Here is a 23680-nt window from a genome sequence, read left to right on the forward strand (position 1 = left end):
ATACATCTCCCTCATCCATACACAACCTTGAAGATACTACATACCTTATACATCTCCCTCATCCATACACAACCTTGAAGATACTACATACCCAATACATCTCCCTCATCCATACACAACCTTGAAGATACTACATACCTAATACATCTCCCTCATCCATACACAACCTTGAAGATACTACATACCTTATACATCTCCCTCATCCATACACAACCTTGAAGATACTACATACCTAATACATCTCCCTCATCCATACACAACCTTGAAGATACTACATACCTTATACATCTCCCTCATCCATACACAACCTTGAAGATACTACATACCTTATACATCTCCCTCATCCATACACAACCTTGAAGATACTACATACCTTATACATCTCCCTCATCCATACACAACCTTGAAGATACTACATACCTAATACATCTCCCTCATCCATACATAACCTTGAAGATACTACATACCTTATACATCTCCCTCATCCATACACAACCTTGAAGATACTACATACCTTATACATCTCCCTCATCCATACACAGCCTTGAAGATACTACATACCTAATACATCTCCCTCATCCATACATAACCTTGAAGATACTACATACCCAATACATCTCCCTCATCCATACACAACCTTGAAGATACTACATACCTTATACATCTCCCTCATCCATACACAACCTTGAAGATACTACATACCTAATACATCTCCCTCATCCATACATAACCTTGAAGATACTACATACCTTATACATCTCCCTCATCCATACACAACCTTGAAGATACTACATACCTTATACATCTCCCTCATCCATACACAGCCTTGAAGATACTACATACCTAATACATCTCCCTCATCCATACATAACCTTGAAGATACTACATACCCAATACATCTCCCTCATCCATACACAACCTTGAAGATACTACATACCTAATACATCTCCCTCATCCATACACAACCTTGAAGATACTACATACCTTATACATCTCCCTCATCCATACACAACCTTGAAGATACTACATACCTAATACATCTCCCTCATCCATACATAACCTTGAAGATACTACATACCTTATACATCTCCCTCATCCATACACAACCTTGAAGATACTACATACCTTATACATCTCCCTCATCCATACACAACCTTGAAGATACTACATACCTAATACATCTCCCTCATCCATACACAACCTTGAAGATACTACATACCTTATACATCTCCCTCATCCATACACAACCTTGAAGATACTACATACCTAATACATCTCCCTCATCCATACATAACCTTGAAGATACTACATACCTTATACATCTCCCTCATCCATACACAACCTTGAAGATACTACATACCTAATACATCTCCCTCATCCATACACAACCTTGAAGATACTACATACCTTATACATCTCCCTCATCCATACACAACCTTGAAGATACTACATACCTAATACATCTCCCTCATCCATACACAACCTTGAAGATACTACATACCTTATACATCTCCCTCATCCATACACAACCTTGAAGATACTACATACCTAATACATCTCCCTCATCCATACACAACCTTGAAGATACTACATACCTTATACATCTCCCTCATCCATACACAACCTTGAAGATACTACATACCCAATACATCTCCCTCATCCATACACAACCTTGAAGATACTACATACCTTATACATCTCCCTCATCCATACACAACCTTGAAGATACTACATACCTAATACATCTCCCTCATCCATACATAACCTTGAAGATACTACATACCTTATACATCTCCCTCATCCATACACAACCTTGAAGATACTACATACCTAATACATCTCCCTCATCCATACACAACCTTGAAGATACTACATACCTTATACATCTCCCTCATCCATACACAACCTTGAAGATACTACATACCTAATACATCTCCCTCATCCATACACAACCTTGAAGATACTACATACCTTATACATCTCCCTCATCCATACACAACCTTGAAGATACTACATACCTTATACATCTCCCTCATCCATACACAACCTTGAAGATACTACATACCTAATACATCTCCCTCATCCATACACAACCTTGAAGATACTACATACCTTATACATCTCCCTCATCCATACACAACCTTGAAGATACTACATACCTTATACATCTCCCTCATCCATACACAACCTTGAAGATACTACATACCTAATACATCTCCCTCATCCATACACAACTTTGAAGATACTACATACCTACTACATGTACATCTCCCTCATCCATACACAACCTTGAAGATACTACATACCCAATACATCTCCCTCATCCATACACAACCTTGAAGATACTACATACCTAATACATCTCCCTCATCCATACACAGCCTTGAAGATACTACATACCTTATACATCTCCCTCATCCATACACAACCTTGAAGATACTACATACCTTATACATCTCCCTCATCCATACACAGCCTTGAAGATACTACATACCTTATACATCTCCCTCATCCATACACAACCTTGAAGATACTACATACCTAATACATCTCCCTCATCCATACACAACCTTGAAGATACTACATACCTAATACATCTCCCTCATCCATACACAACCTTGAAGATACTACATACCTTATACATCTCTCTCATCCATACACAACCTTGAAGATACTACATACCTAATACATCTCCCTCATCCATACACAACCTTGAAGATACTACATACCTAATACATCTCCCTCATCCATACACAACCTTGAAGATACTACATACCTAATACATCTCCCTCATCCATACACAACCTTGAAGATACTACATACCTTATACATCTCCCTCATCCATACACAACCTTGAAGATACTACATACCCAATACATCTCCCTCATCCATACACAACCTTGAAGATACTACATACCTTATACATCTCCCTCATCCATACACAACCTTGAAGATACTACATACCTAATACATCTCCCTCATCCATACATAACCTTGAAGATACTACATACCTTATACATCTCCCTCATCCATACACAACCTTGAAGATACTACATACCTAATACATCTCCCTCATCCATACACAACCTTGAAGATACTACATACCTTATACATCTCCCTCATCCATACACAACCTTGAAGATACTACATACCTAATACATCTCCCTCATCCATACACAACCTTGAAGATACTACATACCTTATACATCTCCCTCATCCATACACAACCTTGAAGATACTACATACCTTATACATCTCCCTCATCCATACACAACCTTGAAGATACTACATACCTAATACATCTCCCTCATCCATACACAACTTTGAAGATACTACATACCTACTACATGTACATCTCCCTCATCCATACACAACCTTGAAGATACTACATACCCAATACATCTCCCTCATCCATACACAACCTTGAAGATACTACATACCTAATACATCTCCCTCATCCATACACAGCCTTGAAGATACTACATACCTTATACATCTCCCTCATCCATACACAACCTTGAAGATACTACATACCTTATACATCTCCCTCATCCATACACAGCCTTGAAGATACTACATACCTTATACATCTCCCTCATCCATACACAACCTTGAAGATACTACATACCTTATACATCTCCCTCATCCATACACAACCTTGAAGATACTACATACCTAATACATCTCCCTCATCCATACACAACCTTGAAGATACTACATACCTTATACATCTCCCTCATCCATACACAACCTTGAAGATACTACATACCTTATACATCTCCCTCATCCATACACAACCTTGAAGATACTACATACCTAATACATCTCCCTCATCCATACACAACCTTGAAGATACTACATACCCAATACATCTCCCTCATCCATACACAACCTTGAAGATACTACATACCTAATACATCTCCCTGGATATCACTATTCATCATATCAGTCACAAAGTCATTAAGAGATGAATAAGATGAGCTACTACTGCTTCCAGCATCTGACTCTTCACCACTTTCATCGGTAGGATTAGATGAATCTGACCATGCCTCACTGCCACTACTCGATGGAATGCCTAAAGTACAGTTCTCAAAGAACACCTGTGAATATAGACAGGGTTAGCCAGTCAGGAAAGTCATGGCTAAATAACATGCAAACAAAGCAAGTGAGTTCAATACTGATGACTCTCTGCACTACAATGTCATCCAATATATATAAAAACATAATACAGTCCAACTTTCATAGTTTTAGTTTACACAGCTTGCAGGCAAGCGGGGAATCGTGTTCGTAAGCGCAGAATTCGGCGGTAAGCAGAGCCATGAAATTGGGCCCTGGTCTTTAGCAATTACCAAACATGTCCAGTGCCTTTAAGTAGCACTTTCTTGCAATAACAATTTGCTTGAGTTACATGTAACAAACCTTGAAATTGACTGGTTGCAGCTGCTCCATGTACCATCTTGACTTATCACCAATGAGTTGAGGGTCAAACACTCCAGTTTGGATCCGCAAAAAGGTCACATTGACTGGGTTCAAACAAAACTCACCAAAGAACTCAACAGCCTGTAAAATCAATCAATCAATCAATCAATAACAATAGTCATATTTATGTCCCGCCTTTTTCCAAAGGATGCAAATCGCCAAGTATTTGATGCAAGGTGATTGGGACGAAGTTTGAATTATGAGACCTATAATCCTTAGCAGCATGTAATAATTTACATGGTGCTGCGATGCAATATCAATCAGTCAATGAATGAATCAATCAATCAATCAATCAATCAGTCAATGAATCAATCAGTCAATCAATCAATCAATCAGTCAATGAATCAATCAATCAATCAATCAATCAATCAAACAATCAGTTTCAGTTTATTATCATGCTGTACATGTAGTTTAATATAAAAGCTAGTCACTTGGTTTGATAAGACTCGTTCCCATTGCTCATGCACACCCACTGTAACACTAAATCTCTTCTCAATAGCATTTTCATTTGATATGATGATTAGCGTCTTTGTTTGAATGATCTTTATGTGTGTGTGCAAATGTTTTTGCTCAATGGTGACTGTGAGCAAAAATTGACCATACTGTTTTGATTGGTAAGCCTTTCTAAAACGGCATATTTGTTTATATCTTGCATCTATACATACATCTATACATACATGTACCAAATGAGAGTGATACTCTTTCCTATGGCTTTTCTTGGTAGAAGAGCCACAAGGTAGATTGGTACATTTGAGGTATATATCACTGATTGCTTTTCATTCCAGCAGATTATAAATGATGGAATTCAGGCTCAAGATCATTACAAATTAATGTCAACCCCCCCCCCCCCCCCCCTCCCAATGACAGTGATGAGAGGCAGGTGATAAACATGTATGTATAGTCGACTCCCGTTATTACAAGCTCCGTTTTTGCATGGAAACTTCACTAGAGAACAAGAGCCCAAGTTAAAATCTCACACATGTTTTCAATCATGCAAAATGTACATTGATTTAAAAAAATTGATTTTCAAAATAACTAACTTAATTAAAACAGTTTGAAATTGACCTATTTGCTTGTTTGTGCAGTACATCACACACTACTCTACTACTACATGTATGCACACAGTAGTACATTGCAGCTCCGCAATATATCTGTGCACACGGTCGGCCATTATGTCATGCACTTTGTGCATCTATTACAATGATTATTACTGCGATCGGATATACAAGGTTCGGATAACGAGGAAAACAGCCCAGTCCGGCAGACCTCGAATTAACGGGAGTCGCCTGCACATGAATTTGCAGGAAACAATAAACTGTACATTCTCCAGTGGTCCAAGCATTTATAAATACCACCCTCATAACCATTATTATTGGAACAACTGACAACATTAGTTTAACCACAACAACACATCCACAAAGATAGTTAATTCAATAGATTTTAAATGACTTTGGGTTGAACAAAGATCAATTTACTAGAGTGGGATTCAAACCAACATGCCGACCCTCTACCAACTGAGCTTTCTACATGTAGCACTACAGTCTCCCTTTTTGTCAATATGGATTTTTTTAAAGAATTATAATGAACCAATGGAAAATCTACTTCGCGGTAGTAGAATATACATGTAAAGCAAGGCAAGTTCTCAAAGGAACATTATCTACCAAGCAAGCAGATACACACACGGTGTTACCGCAAACCAAATATACGCGATAGAAAGAACTAGCTTTAAAATGACCTGAAAGAGTTTAAAGGATATTAACATACCTGAGTTTTGGCAAGTTGTTCCACATACTTGGATATAACAACTCTTGACTGTATAAAGCTATGCACTTGGAAGGCAACCACTGGCCTTGGATGTAACCGCAGAGTACGTGTATGCTCGTTATGGTGCGCTAACACATTAGGCGAGTTAAAAAACTTGACCATAGCTACTCGTGTGGCAACATCAACAGAGTCAACATCATTGCCATAAATAAATGGGTTAAACCCTGTCTCATCAGTGAAGTTCTCTCGTCTTCTACTGATGGCTTCAACTTCACCTCGAGATTCTTCAAAATCTTTGATTGGTGGAGGGCTTAGGCTCATGCTCGTCAGGGCCTGGATATAAATATCAAAATCAATACTAAATCAATCACAATTTAAAGTGGTGTACATTGACATCATTCTGAATTTATGTAAAGACATCAGCTGTACTTCATGGAATGAATAATAATCCAGTAAACATGGCTAACATCAATAATGCTGCAAGTCCATAATAATTATTGCCATGAATGTTACAGTAGCAGTGATAGGTGACTGGAACGACACTCCGTCAGAAGAAAGCAAAATGGCAGTACACATGTAGTAAGGACATGAATGTTTAACTAATGTTGCATTGCTCTATCAAGAAAAACAAATAGCAACAAGACATTAAGTGTTGTTTTGCTTTGATAAAGCACTTCAAAGAGTTTTGAAGGGTCTGACTTTGAGATAAAAAGACCCTTTACCTTTGATATGCCTTCTTTTGCGATGACTTTGGAAGTAAATATTGTTATTTGTAAGCTGCTTTTGGTCTTCTGGCTAGGACCTACATTTATCTTTTACAGCTTGGGACCTTCATGCATCAGCTTCACAAGAAAAAACTGCTTTAACACTATCTGTTCAAGGTTCAGCAAAAATCAAGACATTCACTATCACTTTAAGGAACACATTGCCTTGGATCGGTCGAGTTGGTCTTTGAAAAGCATTTGTAACAGTTTGTTATAAAATGCATATGGGTAGAAAGATGTTGTAAAAGTAAAATACAATGATCCACACAAACATGCCTCGAAATTGCACAGTTTTCATTTTACCTCGTCGACTAACACGGTCGGCCATTTGTGGGAGTCAATTTTTGACTCCCACAAATGGCCGACCATGTTAGTTCGTACAATAAAAGGTAAACCACGCAATTTTGAGGCAAATTTGTGTGGATCATTGTATTTTACTTTTAAAACATCTTTCCAACCATTATATGCATTTAATAAGAACCGGTTACAACTGCTTTTTATAAACCAACTCGTCCGATCCAAGGCAACGTGCTCCTTTAACTAGGCAGCTGTAGATATCCTTGGATATCTCTTTTAAAAAAAAGAGTTTATTCTTATTCAAGCGGATGAATCCAACCTCGAGTTTACTTTATACTGTAGCTATATACCAATATCTAAGTTGTTATGTACGTAGTTGTAATAGTACTTTCATACTGCTGTATTGTTCTTTGTTTTGTTATTGTATAAGTGGGGTCTCTAATCGACAAGCTGATGCTTCTTAGGAACCTCCATCCTAACACAATTATCCTAATGTCTTTATGTTTTCTTAAATTTTATAATATGTAAATTATATCACTTTTTCGTTGTGTGTTGTGTGTTGAAAATCAATGAACGAGTGAATGAATGAATGAATAAATGTGGTCAGTGATATTCCTGTCTCTATGACAGTGGTTGATGACAGCACTAAAATAGCTGCATATCACTAGTGTTTATTCATATGTCACAGCATATTAAAGTTCTTTACCTGTTTAAAGTGTTTCTTCAGCACTGATCCTTCTGGCTCAGGTAATTCCGGAACTTCTTCAGCTTGACCACAAAATGTTATCTGTAAAATAAAACAGAATACATGTAGTTCTTAATCACAAACAATTGAAGAACAGCAGACTGCAGAAACCTAAAACGTCATTCTAATTTAAAAACATGTATAAACATACTGTACCTAAATGTACATGTGCACCATTTGTCTCGGATGCCATTTTCCCCCTAAGGTGTACAAAACCCATGGACCCCGTCACAACTTGCAACAATTGTTTTGTTATACCTTGGTAACATTATTATTCCTCTTCTAAAAGTTCTGTTGTCATCTTCAATTATTATTATGGCAGTATGCATAGCTTAACAAGCAGACAAACAGTTGTTCAAGTAAGAAACAATTCTTCACTGTTCCCTCGAACCCACGACTGTTTCGAACAAAGCGCTGGAAATCGACCAATGGTGGGAGGGATCAAAGTAATGAAAATAGGTTAAAAAAACTTGTGTTACCCTCTGGGCTGCGCAGCCATGGAACATGCGTCTTTGTTTCACATCAGTGATTGGTTCTTGACCAATAAAACTTCACAGTTTGTTATCAAGGTATAACAAGATTGAGTGGTTTAGTGGGTCCCACCAAACAGCAGTACATTAGAGATGAATTTGATGATTATGGTGCTCCAAAAATAGATGATGGTCAAAACTTGAAATAAAATATGATTTCTAGATACTGTATTAACCCAGTGACTTGTCCTCACCCTGTTCAGTGAGTAAATGTTGAAGTTGTGGCCAAGTGCTAATGGGTTTACTATTCATGAGGTGTGTCTACGTGTGATTGATCTAAATGCTGTTATCAGGGCCTTCCGAATGGTGCCAAGTACTCCAATACAAAAAGGTAACTTATCAAGACTGGAAGATAAACTCGTTATCATGTATGCGCGCGTGGAATCAGAAAAATATACATCTGCATCCCATCCATTTGGCTTTCGGCCTTGTTGGATATGGGACGCAGACGTGCCATGTTTTTCCTTGTTTAACTCGCGCTAGTGTAATAACTTTTAATGTACACATTCTCTTCATCTTATCTAAGACTAACATTTGTCTGCCTACATTGTATGTTCTATAACATGATCAGTCTGAATGATTAAGTCAAAGAGGACACACATCTTGTATTGGTCATTACAATGTCAATGGATATTCTCTTTTACAAAATACATCCATCTACATATAAACCTTCTAAAACATACATTATATGAAATTGAAGCTAAATATTGAAGTGCAGTGCTTTAACATATCCATGGTTGCTGTTGCACAAAAGGATTGGTGTTATACTAGCCCTATATAGGACTCTTCCTCTATACACAGATACAGAGTCCTAACTATTAAGGCCCATTTCTGGGGCGGAAAATTTTCAAAGCTTCATAACTCAAATCTTACCTGCAACAAGCCACTAATTTCAACAGATTCACAATCCATGGCGCCTACATTTTTCTGCGGTGGGTTTTGGTCCTCATATATTCCTCACAAATCCGTCATTTTCGTGAAATAATGCAGCTCCCAACGTGAAAAAAGTTCCCGTTTTGATCGTTTTCTCACAGTGTTGTCTGTTGCCGTGCGTACGCGTATACATTCGCGTACAGACACATGATGCAAGACGCAAGAATTCTTGGTCACCATATCTTGACTGCACAGCGTTAACACGCAACCACAACACAAGTTTGCCATCGTGCGTTTTGTCTTGCATAAACTTGGCAGACTGTGAGAATACGAACAAGAATTTGACTTTGCGAACAAGCCACCAAGCTCAAGTCTCTCAGTACTGGTAAATTCTCTCAGGAATCAATTTAGTCAAGCCCAAGTCAAGTTCTAGTCAAATCCAAAGTCCAAAAATAGAGCGACTCAAGTCCAACTGTGGTTCAATCTAAGGCATAAGGTGCTAACTGTGGGATTTAACATTTAGGTATATCAACAGAAACACAATTTAGGGTGCACAATCAAATCTAAAATTCACTTACTTTGTTTGTATCAAGATCAACAAACCATACATCTTCCGGAAGTTTGAAATAGGGTTTATATAGGAAGAAACTGGCAGGCACACCAATGATGAATGGCGTAGGTGCCAGAAGCAACTACAGGTAAGAAAATAGTCACACAATTAAAAGCTAATATTTCAAAAGACAAAAAGAGAGAAAAATGTCTTTGTCTGGAGTGCTATTAAATAAATTGTAAGGCCAACATTTGAAGTCTCTCAGTATCATTACTGAGCTAATGACAGGGGTAAACAGAGGCATGTACATATGCAAGTAATGCACAAAAACTGAGACAAAAAATAAATAAATCAAAGTCATTTAAACTAAAATGTGACTTAATTTGATGCCATTTCACAGGATGGTTGGGTGGTGTGGAAATTTGTGAAAACTGGAGGATGCTTTTACTCTTCCAAAAACCAATGATGTACTGTCCCTGCATTGAGCCTGTAATGGCTACCCAATAACTCTACCAACTATCTGACTAGCCAGGCATGCCAGGGAACCGCTTCCCAATTTGTGGTTCGTTGCCCGCTAAAAACCCTTCGCCACACATTTTGTTTAAAAAAACAAAAGAAAAAAATAATAGTTGCCTAAGCTGAATAAGTGATTTGCAATTGCTAATGATTTTTCAACAAATTGCATTTAGAATCTATTCTAAATGCAGTTTGTCTATAGACATCTTGGGATTTGTCGGTTTCAACAGAATACATCAATTACAATGTACTTCTCCCACTTTGTAATAATGTATCCTACAAAACAAAATGTTGTGTAGTTCAATTGTTGAAAATTTTTGAAATTCCACATAAATTGGAAAGCTATCCTGTCTGTTCTTACCTGTTCTGCTGATCCCATACATGTTGGTAACAATGGAATAACAGGAAACATGTACTCCAAAGGATAGATCATAGCAACAAATGCCATCACACTCATTGACAAAGCATTGTAGTCTCGAGATTGTAGAACAACCTGCAACATTTCAAACAAATACCCACAATAATCAATCATGCACATCCAGCTTTACCAGTTAGTTGTACGTGTAACTCTAAAGTTATTCCCTTATTTACTAAGCGACTGTTGTATATATACAGAACCCAAACCTTTTTTGCTCTATACATGTGAAGTGTTTTATTGCAATTGGTTCATTGAGCATCACTATTCACACAAAAGCTGAAGACCTTGAAATAGCTATTATACCAGCTAAATTAACTGTAAAGTGTAAGAGCAGCCAGGGCTCAATTAAGTCAAAAGACTGTCATACAATAGTCACAAGCCAAGTTCAAACGAGGACCATTTGTCAATTAGAGGTCAATACTACCTGGTACACAACATGCATTTTTGAGCATGAGTACCAGTTGATATCAGCCACTTCTCAACAGAATGGTCCTTGAGTGAACTTGGCCAACAGTGCTGCAGGCTATTGTAACTTATTCCAAAGGTAGTCCAGCAAGCTGGTGAAATCAGCTACTGATATACATGTACAAAACATGATAAATGTCAAAACGAATACGCTACGTACACTGCACTGTACATTAAGGCCACATTTGTAAAATGAACCAAACATGTACACACACAGTACATGTACTTGTACGTATGCTGTACATGTATGTTGTACATGCGCTAATACTAGGTTCTTAAAAGTTCTTATCACCACACCCCTATCAAAACGCTCGTATTTTTCCCTACAAGGTATGTGGAGCTTTGTTTTGAAGTAATGAGACCTATTCCTTTAAAGTAACATCTACATTGTATCACACCATATGGTTTACAAGGTGTGGCGCAATATGCTGCTGATCAAACCAGGAACACAGGGGCGAATTCCCTTTCTTTTGGATCGTGCACTGGGTTCTTTTACGCGAGTTACAAGCTCTGGTGCTTCTGTTCAGCAGAGTGTGGGTTAGAATCCCGGTCGTGACACTTTTCTCCCTCAGCAAGACACTTAACTATAATTGCTTCTCTCCACCCAATGGTAAATGGGTACCTGTGAGGGCAGAGATGGTTCTTGTGATTGGTTTAGCCGAGTAGCGCATATAATTGTCGCACATGCTGTACTCCACGGGGAGCTGAGATGGTTTAAGGAATGATTTAAGGCCCAGTGACCAGGGGTAATCATGTTGAAAGCGCTTTGAGAAGCCCTTAGGGTGTGAAAAGCGCTTTATAAAAAACTGGCTATTATTATTATTCAGACACGCCACAACAACCATATAATGCGTACCTTATTTTCTAGCATGATGAGTGTGAGTACTTTGAGACAAGTATCTACTCCCAGTAACTCTAATGGTAGATGTAGAGGGAAGTCTGCCAAAGAGAAGCGTGTGTGATCTGGAAGTGCAAACACCATGGGTTGTTGTGTTTCAAGAAGCTGAATTTCTAGACGTGTTTTTCCAGGTACAGGAACTGGTGCACTGAGGAAGCGCAGTATCCATGTCTCAATCTGCCTGACATCATGTCTGACTAATGGAGGTATGTCACTACAGATACCAGTCAGAACACCCCATACACAATCTCTGTAATCAATCAATGATCATGCAGTTATAAACAGCTATCTCTGTAATCAATCAATTATCATGCAGTTATAAACAGTTATTTTCATTATATTTCATACAAAGTGAAACTTTGAGACATGTCATCACACATGACACACTATAAGTTATCACACAAGCGCTAGTGGAATACGGAAAAATATTGCACTTCTAATGGGTCGCAGACACGCTATATTTGTATCTTGTGTCTTATTTTTTTAGAATCAGACTTGTGTAATGACCCCATAATGCGTTCTTACCTTAATGATCCTTTGGATCCACCCACTTTACGGCTACAAGTCCTTTCATTACATGAATCAATGAGCCGCTTCAGAATAAATAAACACTCTCTGAATGTAGAGATGAATGGATGATGACTCAGAATACACAGCGATGTCAGGGAATTATTGCGAATCTTCTTTGCTTGCTTGAGTCTTCTGCGAGTTCGTGGTGATTTTCTCTGATCCAAATCATCTGATGGCACATTCAATGTATCATTACTGCTTGAATTCTGTCTGTTATTGACTAGTGCCTTTTCACCTTGGTTCTCAAGGGTTTTTCTTTTTGAAGATTTAAAGGGACGATAAAAGTTGACACAGATACCAAACCGTGCTCGACCACTGTCCTTGTCAGTCAGAGTGAAAACAAACGATGTATTTTCCCGAAGACTTAATTTTTTCCGTCCAACTGTGAGACATCCTTCTGGCTGACAAAAGAAGACGACATCTTTGGGCAAAGGGAAGTCAGTGTGATCTTCTTGTGGATAACGTCGAAGCAATTCAGGTGTCTTAGAGACACTATTATTGCCATTAGGATGACGGGTTCCTACGATGAGAACGTAATCTAAAAGACGGGGACAAAAGTGTTTTCTACCAGCTTGGAATGTGTCCATGGTTAAGATGTAGTGGACAACTTATAACTTCAACTGAGATTGTACAGCGACTGTTCAGCTACATGCTTGAAACTTTTATTGGAACAGTGCATGAAGAACTTGTAATGCAGGCGTCAAGTAGATTCTGTCAGTTAATAATCTGGGGAAAAAAAGAAAAAAACACATGATAAAAAAGTATTGATAATATTTGATGTCTCAATATTAATGTCAGTGTTACAATTAGCAATCTGCACAGTATACAGTAGGCCTATAGGCCTAATAAATACATAATTAATTGAGGGTCTCTGGCTATAAAAAAATCATCATACACCATCTATGATTCATCATCATCATCATCATATTGAACTAATACATCGATGCCAAATAAAAATGAATAAAACGCTCACTGAGCAATAAACTCCAAACGCAAAGTTCGATTATTTATTTCTCATCAAATATGACATTTCAAGGGAAGTTTTCAACTATCATCATCATTTAGACTGTGTAAAATTTGTGTAAATCTGTGATCTTCACGATTATTGTTTCTTGCCAGTTCTGAAACGTTCCTTTAAGAGTCTCTACCTGTAAAAATGTATCAAGTGGTGATTCATGGGTTCTCAGATCATCTTTTAAAAAATCATCATACATTGTATACCATCAATGATTCATCATCATCATCATCATAACAAACTAATATCCAATATAAATGCGCCACACAAACTCCATTTGGTTTTTGCTTTGTGAGGCTGAGAACCAAATAATCATAAAATGCAGACAGTTTAATGGGATCATGTTGGCGTGACGGTGCAAAATCGCTTGAGTGTTACGTATTACCTTTGACCTTCATTATATTTGTGGCGCCAACATGATCCCAATTGTTTTTCAATTGAAATCTGTTTAGGAACACTAAAATAAACCAACTACAAGAAAACATTGATGGGATCTTGATGGCGCAGGTCCATTACAAAAAGCAATTTGGCATGCAAATTGTAGAGATCCCAAGATTCTTTTTTCATTTTTCAATTAGAGGAAAACTGTTTCTTCACAAGGGCTAGTTTTGATTGTTCAAACTTGACTTTTGACCTCTTTTATCTCTCTGCAGCAACAAGATCCCACCCATTTGCACCTAAACCTTTTTCAGGGCTGCAGAATGTGAACTTGTTTATTTCATGGGATCAATGGGAGTTATAAGGCGGTGAAAATGGCATGGTGGCGCTGTTTGCAAAGGTTTAGGCCTACATACAATACACATTAGGTCTGCATAAATAACATGACATACCAACAAGATCCAAACAATGTTTTTTACTTCCTGTGCATAACTCGAGGTCTAAAAAATGTTTTACTTTTGTTGGGACGAGCTTGGTGCACGTTTTTGCATTTACAGGGCATGTACGTAGATTCATTTAACAAAAACTTGGGTTTTTTGGTTGAAACTTCGATAATCAATTACCCTCTGTCTCAAACCGAACGAGTCAGCAAGCTAGAAGTTTGGATATATTAGTTTGGTATGATAATGTAATCATTTTTAGATGAAGATCTGAGAACCCATAACAACCCCCACCCCCTCCTCCCCCCACTATCCTTTTAAAGGAACACGTTGCCTTGGATCGGACGAGTTGGTCTATTAAAAGCGTTTGAAACCGTTTGTTATAAAATGCATATGGTTAGAAAGATGTTTTAAAAGTAGAATAATGATCCACACAAGTATCACTCGAAACTGCACGGGTTTCCTTTTACGTCGCGAACTAACACGGTCGGCCATTTATGGGAGTCAAATTTTCGACTCCCATAAATGGCCGACCGTGTTAGTCGACGAGGTAAAAAGAAAACCACGCAATTTCGAGGCATATTTGTGTACATCATTGTATTCTACTTTTACAATATCTTTCTAACCATATACATTTTACAACAAACGGTTACAGAACGATTTTCAAAGACCAACTCAACCGATCCAAGGCAACGTGTTCCTTTAAGCACAGTGTACTAAATGTATAAATTGGTAGCCATGTGATCAAGAGCCAAATTCTCACTCAATCTCACCATCACCATGATCTCCTGCCATATGCTATTTTTGCTCTTCACATGGTTTAGCAAGAGTACGCACCAGTATTTACACACAGGGTAAATATGCATAGTTGACTATCGCATTTTTATAAGCAACAGTCTACCAACAGTGGTTTACGAATCAGTAGTCGCACACTAGTGAAGACATACACACATGAATATCGCTAGCTAAAAATATCAATACACATGAAAAGGTGCAATCCATGTTTTCCTGAGCTCAAAGATGCCAGACAAGAGAAGTACCCAGGTATAACACATACATATTGTATGTAAGTGTAGGTCTATGAGGGCAGGCCGACTTACATGTAGGTATAGTAAAATAAATTTGTTTTATAGGGCTGCAATCTCTTTTATGTGAACTTGTTACATGTAATTTCATGGGATCTACAAAATGTATCACGAGATCAGAGGCGTTGAAAAAGGCACAAGGGCGCTGTTCGTCAAAGGTTCATGTCAGCCAGTAACAAAGACGCACCAATAAGATCCAAACGACTTTGTTTCACTTAGTATATAAGTGGAGGTCTAAACAAATTCTTTACTTTGTTGGGACAAACTTTTAGCGTTTACAGGGAATGTACTATTTGATTTACGAGGGTCTTTTGCCTGAAATTTTGTTAATTACGCCCAAACCAAAAGAGTCAGCAAACTGATTTAAAAGATGATCTGAGAACCCGTGAATAACCCCTACAGGCAGGCAGATACATGAACTCTTAAAGATTATCAGCAAAGCATCTGCTAAAGTCCCCCAGGGGAGTATACTTTGCCTCATGTTTATTAATGACCTGACTTCATATCTTGAGCAGTGTCCACTTATAAACTCATCAATGATTCTACCCTCCTCGTCACTATCAAAAATATATAAATAAATCATGCTAAGGTAACCTGCAAAGAGACTTGGTCAATATTGAAGCATGGGCAATGTCACTTTCAATGCAAGAAGAGATGATCATCAGTAGGAAGAGAACTGAGAATCATCCTCCACTTCATGAATAAAGAGCTACAGTCTACTGATACATGTAGCATTACTCAGCTGCTGGGTGTCAGCATTGCCAAAACATTGTCTTGGTCTCAACACATCACAAGAATTGCAAAAAAACGGACATTTGTAGTGTTTACATCTTGGGCAGTTAGAACTATCCTTCCTTGACAAGCACAAATCACCATCTACATGTACATGTACAAACAGGGCTTACATTTGCTCTCTTACATGTCTTATGGAATACGCTCAATTTGGAATGGAGCAGGATCGAGTTTAATCTTTGAAGCTGCTGGAAAGGTTGCACAACAAAGCACTTCGCTTACTCAGGATTTACTCTAAAAAGCATTGTTCCAAAGTATTTACTATTTAGCATCATTGTCAAAGCTAAAAGAAAAGAAGTACTAATCCTAACAAAAATGACGCTGATCTTGTAACCTAGAAGAGCTTTTTCCAATGACAGTAAAGGCGATGTCATTAAATACAATGCACATCGCACACGCTATCCACAATGTATTGCCTTGACCATATACTGGGGTCACACAAATCAACATGTTTTAAAGGCACATTTATGCATTTTGCACAATCTGACAGGGTTCTCTCCAAGTTGACGTATCGAGTGTAAGCGTGAATTAGGTGCCGATACACAGATATTTCAGCCATATGCAAAAATGTGTACATTCAAATAGGTTTTTGTTTTAAATGTAATTTTTTACTAATTTCACAAAAATCATTGTAAACCATAAGTCCAGATTACACATCTTTGATTACAGGCCTACAGAGCCTTCTCACTTTTTTTTTCTGGAGAAATCGTTTACCTTTGCAATCATTAATACATGTACATGTACTTGTATGTAGATGTTAAATTTGCAACGGCGATAAAGAACAATTCATTTTGGTTTTAATCCATCAACATGTGTTAGCACTGTATACGTACTCGAATCTTACTGAAACCAGACTTCTGTGAAAAAACACAGGCATATTACTCGCGTGGGATTCGAACCCACAACCTTTGCAATTCTCGAGCAGTGTCAATACCAACTAGACCACGAAGAAACCTTTGTTTTAGCAGCGGGTACTGCAAACTATTTACATGTACGTAGTGTTAAATTTGCATCAGGATAAAGAGTTTTCACTTTGGTTTTTACCCCTGTACACCAATGTTTGTTAGCACACAAAAGACATACATTGACAACAGTGTTTAGTCACAATTAGCACTTTGATGATGATTTGAGAAAATATGAGTCGATCAGCACTCATTGGAGATAGAGTAGCTAGGCATAAGCCATGCCTGATAATCTGCCATGGTATGCTGGAATCTAGGAATGCTCCGATTGTTAAAACACCTTCCATTGAGCCACAAGTATACAATAGGCCTTTAACAACAGAGCAAAGGTTTCAGATTCAACAAACTGTACATAATAACCTCACAAAATCTGTGGATAATACGAGGCAAAATACACTTCGTCTCTCTTTGTATGTGAAATCATAGAGGTGAAATGGAGCGAAGCACAATTAGGTGCTAGCCCACCTTGTTGGGATGTTTTCATGATGGCTCTATGGTTTAGTTTGATCATGGTCACCATTAGTGTACAGCCATAATGGCCGAACAAGGTTCAAGGGTGTGCATGCCTGTGTACTTGACACATCAGGCATGTCCAGGTCAAGGTGTATGTCAGCCTTCATTGAAATCAAGTCAAAATGCCGCAAGTCCAGTTTAGCCAAAGACCCTGGACTTCCTACAGTAGGCCCCCTAATATGCATGGATTGGTTTGTACAATAATGGAAGCACAGTGTGCTGGCCTGCCACATGAAGGAGTTAAGAAACCATTTTGTTTTTTTCTCACACAAGTAGACTAGATACATAATTTACATCAAAAAATGTAAATCTGTCAGTAGTGTCTCACGTTGTCAAATAACCACTTAAAAAGGGTGTTTTTGGGCGTTTTCACCGGCAGACCTACATGCATCAGACCAATGCCAAATACCCATTTGTAGGTGTGATTAGTGTCAGGTCATGTAATTCAAAATGCACAGTCTAACTGTTTATGTAGTTAAGAACCAAATATGTAAAATAAAAGCAATCCGACATTCCATACAAACCCAAACATTACAAAAAGTCAGTCTGCAGGCTAAAATGGACCCTTTTAAATACAAATGGCCTGTGCTACTTTTAACAAGATTCTAGTTGATACATGTATGATAGGGAGGGCCTAAGGTGTATTAATATTGTTTACACATTTATCTCCATATATTTTTTTTATATGCAGTTTTATTATACACACAGTAGGCTGTCAAAAATACCCACACAAAACAATTTGAAGAGGTGGGCTTAATTTTTTAGGGGGGAATTTCTCAGAAATGTGAAAGAGTAGGATTCTAAAATTGTGTGTGATTAAAAGGCAACAAATCAAAGGATTTGATCGTGGCATCATTTGCAAAGCAGAATGTACTGAGATCTTGCCTTCCAGTGCCAAAACGTGAATGAACCATTTATTTAACAGTTAATTTTAAAACATTAACGTGTCTGACAAGACGATAAACAATATGCCGGCAAAATAGTGCTTCAGATGTTTGTTTATTTTGCCAGTATTCAGGATTTCATCAAATGAATGATTGTATTACATTCTGTACAAAAAACTCTACTCACTAGTTAATAGTCCATGGCTAAGTCTAGTCATTGGTTCACTCCACTCCATCCTTGGCCCCAGCAACTTGGATATAAAACTCTTTCGTGTTTTGGGGGGTCAGGTTCCAATAACCTATTTACCAATAATAGTACGATAATTGCTATTTTCCCATGCGCACTTCCGAAAACTAGCAAGTTGCCAAGATCGTTGAGAAAGCTTTTAGCCCAAAACGTGTCATGTTTTTTTTCAAACAAATCCAGGCGTAGGGCTATCGTCAACTTCAGAGCATTCGATTTTGTTTTTAAAGAGGAAAAGAATTTGATATCAAAGGTGCTGGGGCCAACGCTACAGAGTGGATTGGGCCAATTTATGAGGCTAGGCTACATGTACCTGTATCCTACATTACAGGCTGGGCTATTAACTAGTTACTATACACCCCTTAGAATTATTCTGCACTGTGATTGGTTTAAAACCTGTCACATGATATGTCATAGTTTTACTAGAAAGGCACACCAACGGTAATGTATTGTACTCTGTCTCATTAGCAACCAGGGTACTATCCCATTAGCAACCAGGGTACTATACCAAGATGTACAGTACCAAGATGATGATAGCGTACAGCGAGGAATGACACGCTGTAAACCCAATCTGTCCATACATCAGACGTGCTTGTAAGCGGACATACAATAGTTTGTCACCATCTACTTGGATGATATATTAAACAAATAAAGAATGTTTTTCACTCGTGCAGAAGTGCAAATATTTTCAATTGTTGAAAGGTTGAATGTTCCATTCAACCCGGCTCTGCCTCGTTGAATAGAACATTCCATCTTTCAACTCATGATCATTGTCATGAACATATTCGCACCATTGCACTCATAAACAATCATTACATTCTTTCCTGTGAACTATTATTAGATTAGTACGTGACAACACGACGGAATGCAAAGCCATAAATTATATAACAATAAGATTTGTGAGATTAGAGCTTTATTTGATTAAGATAAGTTAGTGGTATGCTAGACCCAGTATAAAATTACAGTAACTGGGCGCTGTACTCCTTTTTTCAACATTTATTATCGATCGTAGTCTAACTCTACTGTATCGTAGGAGGTCCTGTTTTCGAGGTGTCCCTATAATCGTGGCAAATCTTTTACCTCTCTGTGCGCGATGTAAACAGTCCCTAGAAAATAATTGTGTGGTTTTATTTGTCAAGCAAAGAGTCTCCTCTCCCTTGACCAAAACATAGAAACACGCAAGGCTCTACTGGTTATTTGCACTTGTAAATGCAAAAAGTTTAGTATTTTAGGCATTTCTTCAAGGTACAAAAATATGTCATAATGTTGAGGCCATACAAAAAATATTTGCCCACCGAAAAAGTTTCATCAAACACTATTTCAATTCACAATTCACGATGATCAAATCATGTGACTGAATACTTTGCTGAGCATTCTGGAAAAAAAATACAGAGGCTTAAAGAAGCCATGTGCCTTATATCATTTTCTAATAGTTTTGATGATTTGTATTTTTTAACCATCATATCAATATTATTATTAATATTAAAATTAAAATTTAAACATCAGCTTGTTGATTCAACTATCACTGTTTATTTATACGCTTTATTATAAATATTAAGAAAAAAAATTTAAAATAAATAAATAAAAATCAGATTTGAAAGCCAGTAATTATTCACACTTTTTTTAATTTTTTTTTTTGCAAGTTACCATGGGGATTTTTAAAATTTAATAAAACAGTATTTTGAATAAAATGAAGACAACTGCTGGCTATAGAGTCATACACAGAGTCTCAAAGAACACTTGTAGTCACTGCAGATGTTTCTTCCGTGTATGGCTTCACCGGGAAACCATACTTTCTCGTTTGCCGTGAAAACAAGAAAAACTCAAAACAAATGGGGCCAGTTGAAGTCATCGAAGATCGGTGTGTGGTGTGAATATTCCGATGTCCATCAATTTTAATATATGTTTGCATACTTCGTATTAACAAATGAAGATAATTAGGGCATCGGTTGATGAATGGCATCATTATTTTTTTCCCAATTCAAAGAAAAAGGCATAATACCGTGAAAACTGGTAAGAGGAGGATACGACCAAATTACAAAATGAAAAGGAGTTTATAAATAATAATACAGCACCCCAGTTAATACTGGGTCTAGTGGTATGGAAGATTGTTTAAAAAAAGCTTTAGTAACCAACAAACCAATGTCCATGTTGAATGTTCACTTCTAATTAATCTAGCTCTGATCTGATCGAACCTAAAATAAATTATTCCAAAACCATTTAAGTTCTATTTCTAACGTCCTTGCTTGCTCCATTTTTTATTATATTCTGCTCTACTGAATTAAAGTAAAAGTAAGCCCCAACATGGAGAGTTTAATTTTATTTCATCCCTCCGTTTACAAAGTGATAAAAATGGCTATAACTATATTTGTTATTATTTTATCACGATCATGATGATGATTGTTCCATCTCCTCATCTAACCATGAGGTAGTTTCTACCTTCATGATCTATCTGTGTCGGGTAAAAATAAACTGGCACTTGATTAAAAATATTAAATATTACGATTTCGTTTTTCTTTTACAGTTTTTAATTAATTTATTAAGTTACCTCTGGCTCTGTTGAAACCGACAATTTCTTGTCCTTATCTTCTGATGACAATGTACACGATCCGATTATTGGCAGCTATTCCCAGCTTAATAAAATGGTTATGATCAAAACAGCACAAACACACCGTATGTCAAATCGAAGCCAGTTCCTAAAATTAACGTACTGTACATACCAACATCGACGCTATGTAATGTACTGTAGTATACATTCATGTACATGTATGACGACAAGATGGTAGGTGTGTGTAATGAATGTACGACAGTCGCACACAGCACAGCGCCCTTCCCACTCGTATCTACGTCAAAGGGAAAATGCTAAGTGCGTTGTGCATGCGTAGATCGATAGTCAGTGAGTACCCGTACAATCAAGCTGCTGCATAATCAGTAACCAGGCAGTACATGAGTCTATGAGTAGACTGTTAGAGAATACCAATTCATAATCCAATGATTAACCCAATTAAATAAAATAAAATGGGTTTTTTCGTCACTCATCATGGACAAAAAAAAATCATTTTTTGATGAAGCATGGAGAAATAAATTTTATTCCTCCATGGATGATGAAGGGACTTCCTTCATAACATCAACAACAAAATAAGCACTGCATGCATCGCAATTTCATCAGATTAAAGGGAACGACACTTTTGTTTTTGCCTTCTAACCTTTAATTGTTGTTTTATTAAATGTACAGAATTTATGTAATAACCTGTGCAAAATTCATGTTAAAAGTATGAAGCATGATTATCAGTGAGATTATCGAAGGAGCGAGTTATCGATGTAGACCTCCTAATTCACAATCTCATCCCAGGAGACTTTTCTGACAGTAACGGTTCTCATATCCAAATTTTTGAGCATACAAACTGAAATGTTTTGCTTATCACGTTCTGTCAAAAGAAATGATTCAAAAAGGGCACTAAAAAAGGAACGCTAGCTGTCGGTTACTACGCGAGTCATACTATTTTAAGAGCGATCGGGCACCTGAATTTCGGGGAGTCAATATTTGAGTGACGGCAGGATTCGTAGATCAGAATCTTTACTGCACCGGGACTTTATTTACAAGAACAGAATCAACATTTATTTTTATTTTATTTTATTTTATTTATTTTAACTATTCGGACAAAACAGAAGGGCAAAAGTGTAACAAAAAAAGTTTTTTTTCTTTCTTTTTTCTTAGACTGTCATAAAATAGATGTGCCCTCCCAGACCTAGCTCATAAAAAGGTAAACATTAACACTCAGTAAAATTGCAGTAAAAGTATTTAAAAAGATGGCAAGTAAAAAGCAATACACAAACGATATGCACAAGAACTACCGTCTCTGTCCTTACTCTATGATAAAACATACCACAAATTAAAACTAAGGCTCCAATAAATAAAACAATTAAATAAGCAAATACACCAATGGGGGAGGGGTGGGTAGTACAATAATAAGTTAATGCAATAAAAAGATGATAAAAACGTTTAGGTCTGTAAAAATGAAACTGAAGGAAACATGACAAGATCGAGACTAGAATCGAAATGAGAACACAGTTTAATCACTGTTTGTATTTGAACAAAAGAGAAGATTGGTCTCTGATGATCTTTTGGTCATTCTCAACAGGATTGAAATATGTGAGACTCAAACTCAACAATTTGAATGTCACTTTATTTGAGTATACAAAGATGTTGAAATTGAAAAGAAATAAGCCAAGCACGGAAATTATCATTTCTTGAGTCTTCATGGCCTGACACTGAAAGTGTCTTGCCTCGGCCAGTAGTCCAATGTGAATTTCCTTTAAAATGTTTGTCAACAATTTGAACGCCCCTTTTAGTTGGGTCCGGGGGTGGGGGGCTTTGCAGAGCTCTATGCCTTTACTTAAAGTTATACAGTCTGTTTTGGATATTGGTTTAATTTCTTGTAATTTCTTCCTATAGCGCCCTCTTGTGAATTATCCTCCTTCATAATTCAGCAGCCCA

The 23680-nt window shown here is 37.4% G+C and overlaps 1 protein-coding gene across 7 annotated transcripts in view; it reads right to left on the minus strand.

Moving 5' to 3' along the window:
* LOC139954089 (MAP kinase-activating death domain protein-like) overlaps positions 1-22002 on the minus strand; it is an 84272-nt gene extending 62270 nt beyond the window's left edge. For 5 of the 7 annotated variants that reach the window (XM_071953759.1, XM_071953758.1, XM_071953757.1 and 2 more), the window contains exons 1-9: positions 21731-22002; positions 12825-13595; positions 12258-12549; positions 10880-11011; positions 10031-10144; positions 8011-8091; positions 6244-6576; positions 4420-4560; positions 3911-4100 (exon numbers count right to left, since the gene is read on the minus strand). In XM_071953759.1, the coding sequence (XP_071809860.1) occupies positions 3911-4100; positions 4420-4560; positions 6244-6576; positions 8011-8091; positions 10031-10144; positions 10880-11011; positions 12258-12549; positions 12825-13456 (1915 nt within the window). In that variant the 5' untranslated portion in view covers positions 13457-13595; positions 21731-22002. The remainder of the gene's footprint in view (positions 1-3910; positions 4101-4419; positions 4561-6243; positions 6577-8010; positions 8092-10030; positions 10145-10879; positions 11012-12257; positions 12550-12824; positions 13596-21730) is intronic. The other 2 variants (XM_071953760.1, XM_071953761.1) reach the window with 1 other exon arrangement.
* Between the last annotated feature and the right edge of the window lie 1678 nt (positions 22003-23680).

The sequence above is a fragment of the Asterias amurensis genome, chromosome 22 (assembly GCF_032118995.1).
Source record: "Asterias amurensis chromosome 22, ASM3211899v1".
NCBI lineage: Eukaryota > Metazoa > Echinodermata > Asteroidea > Forcipulatida > Asteriidae > Asterias > Asterias amurensis.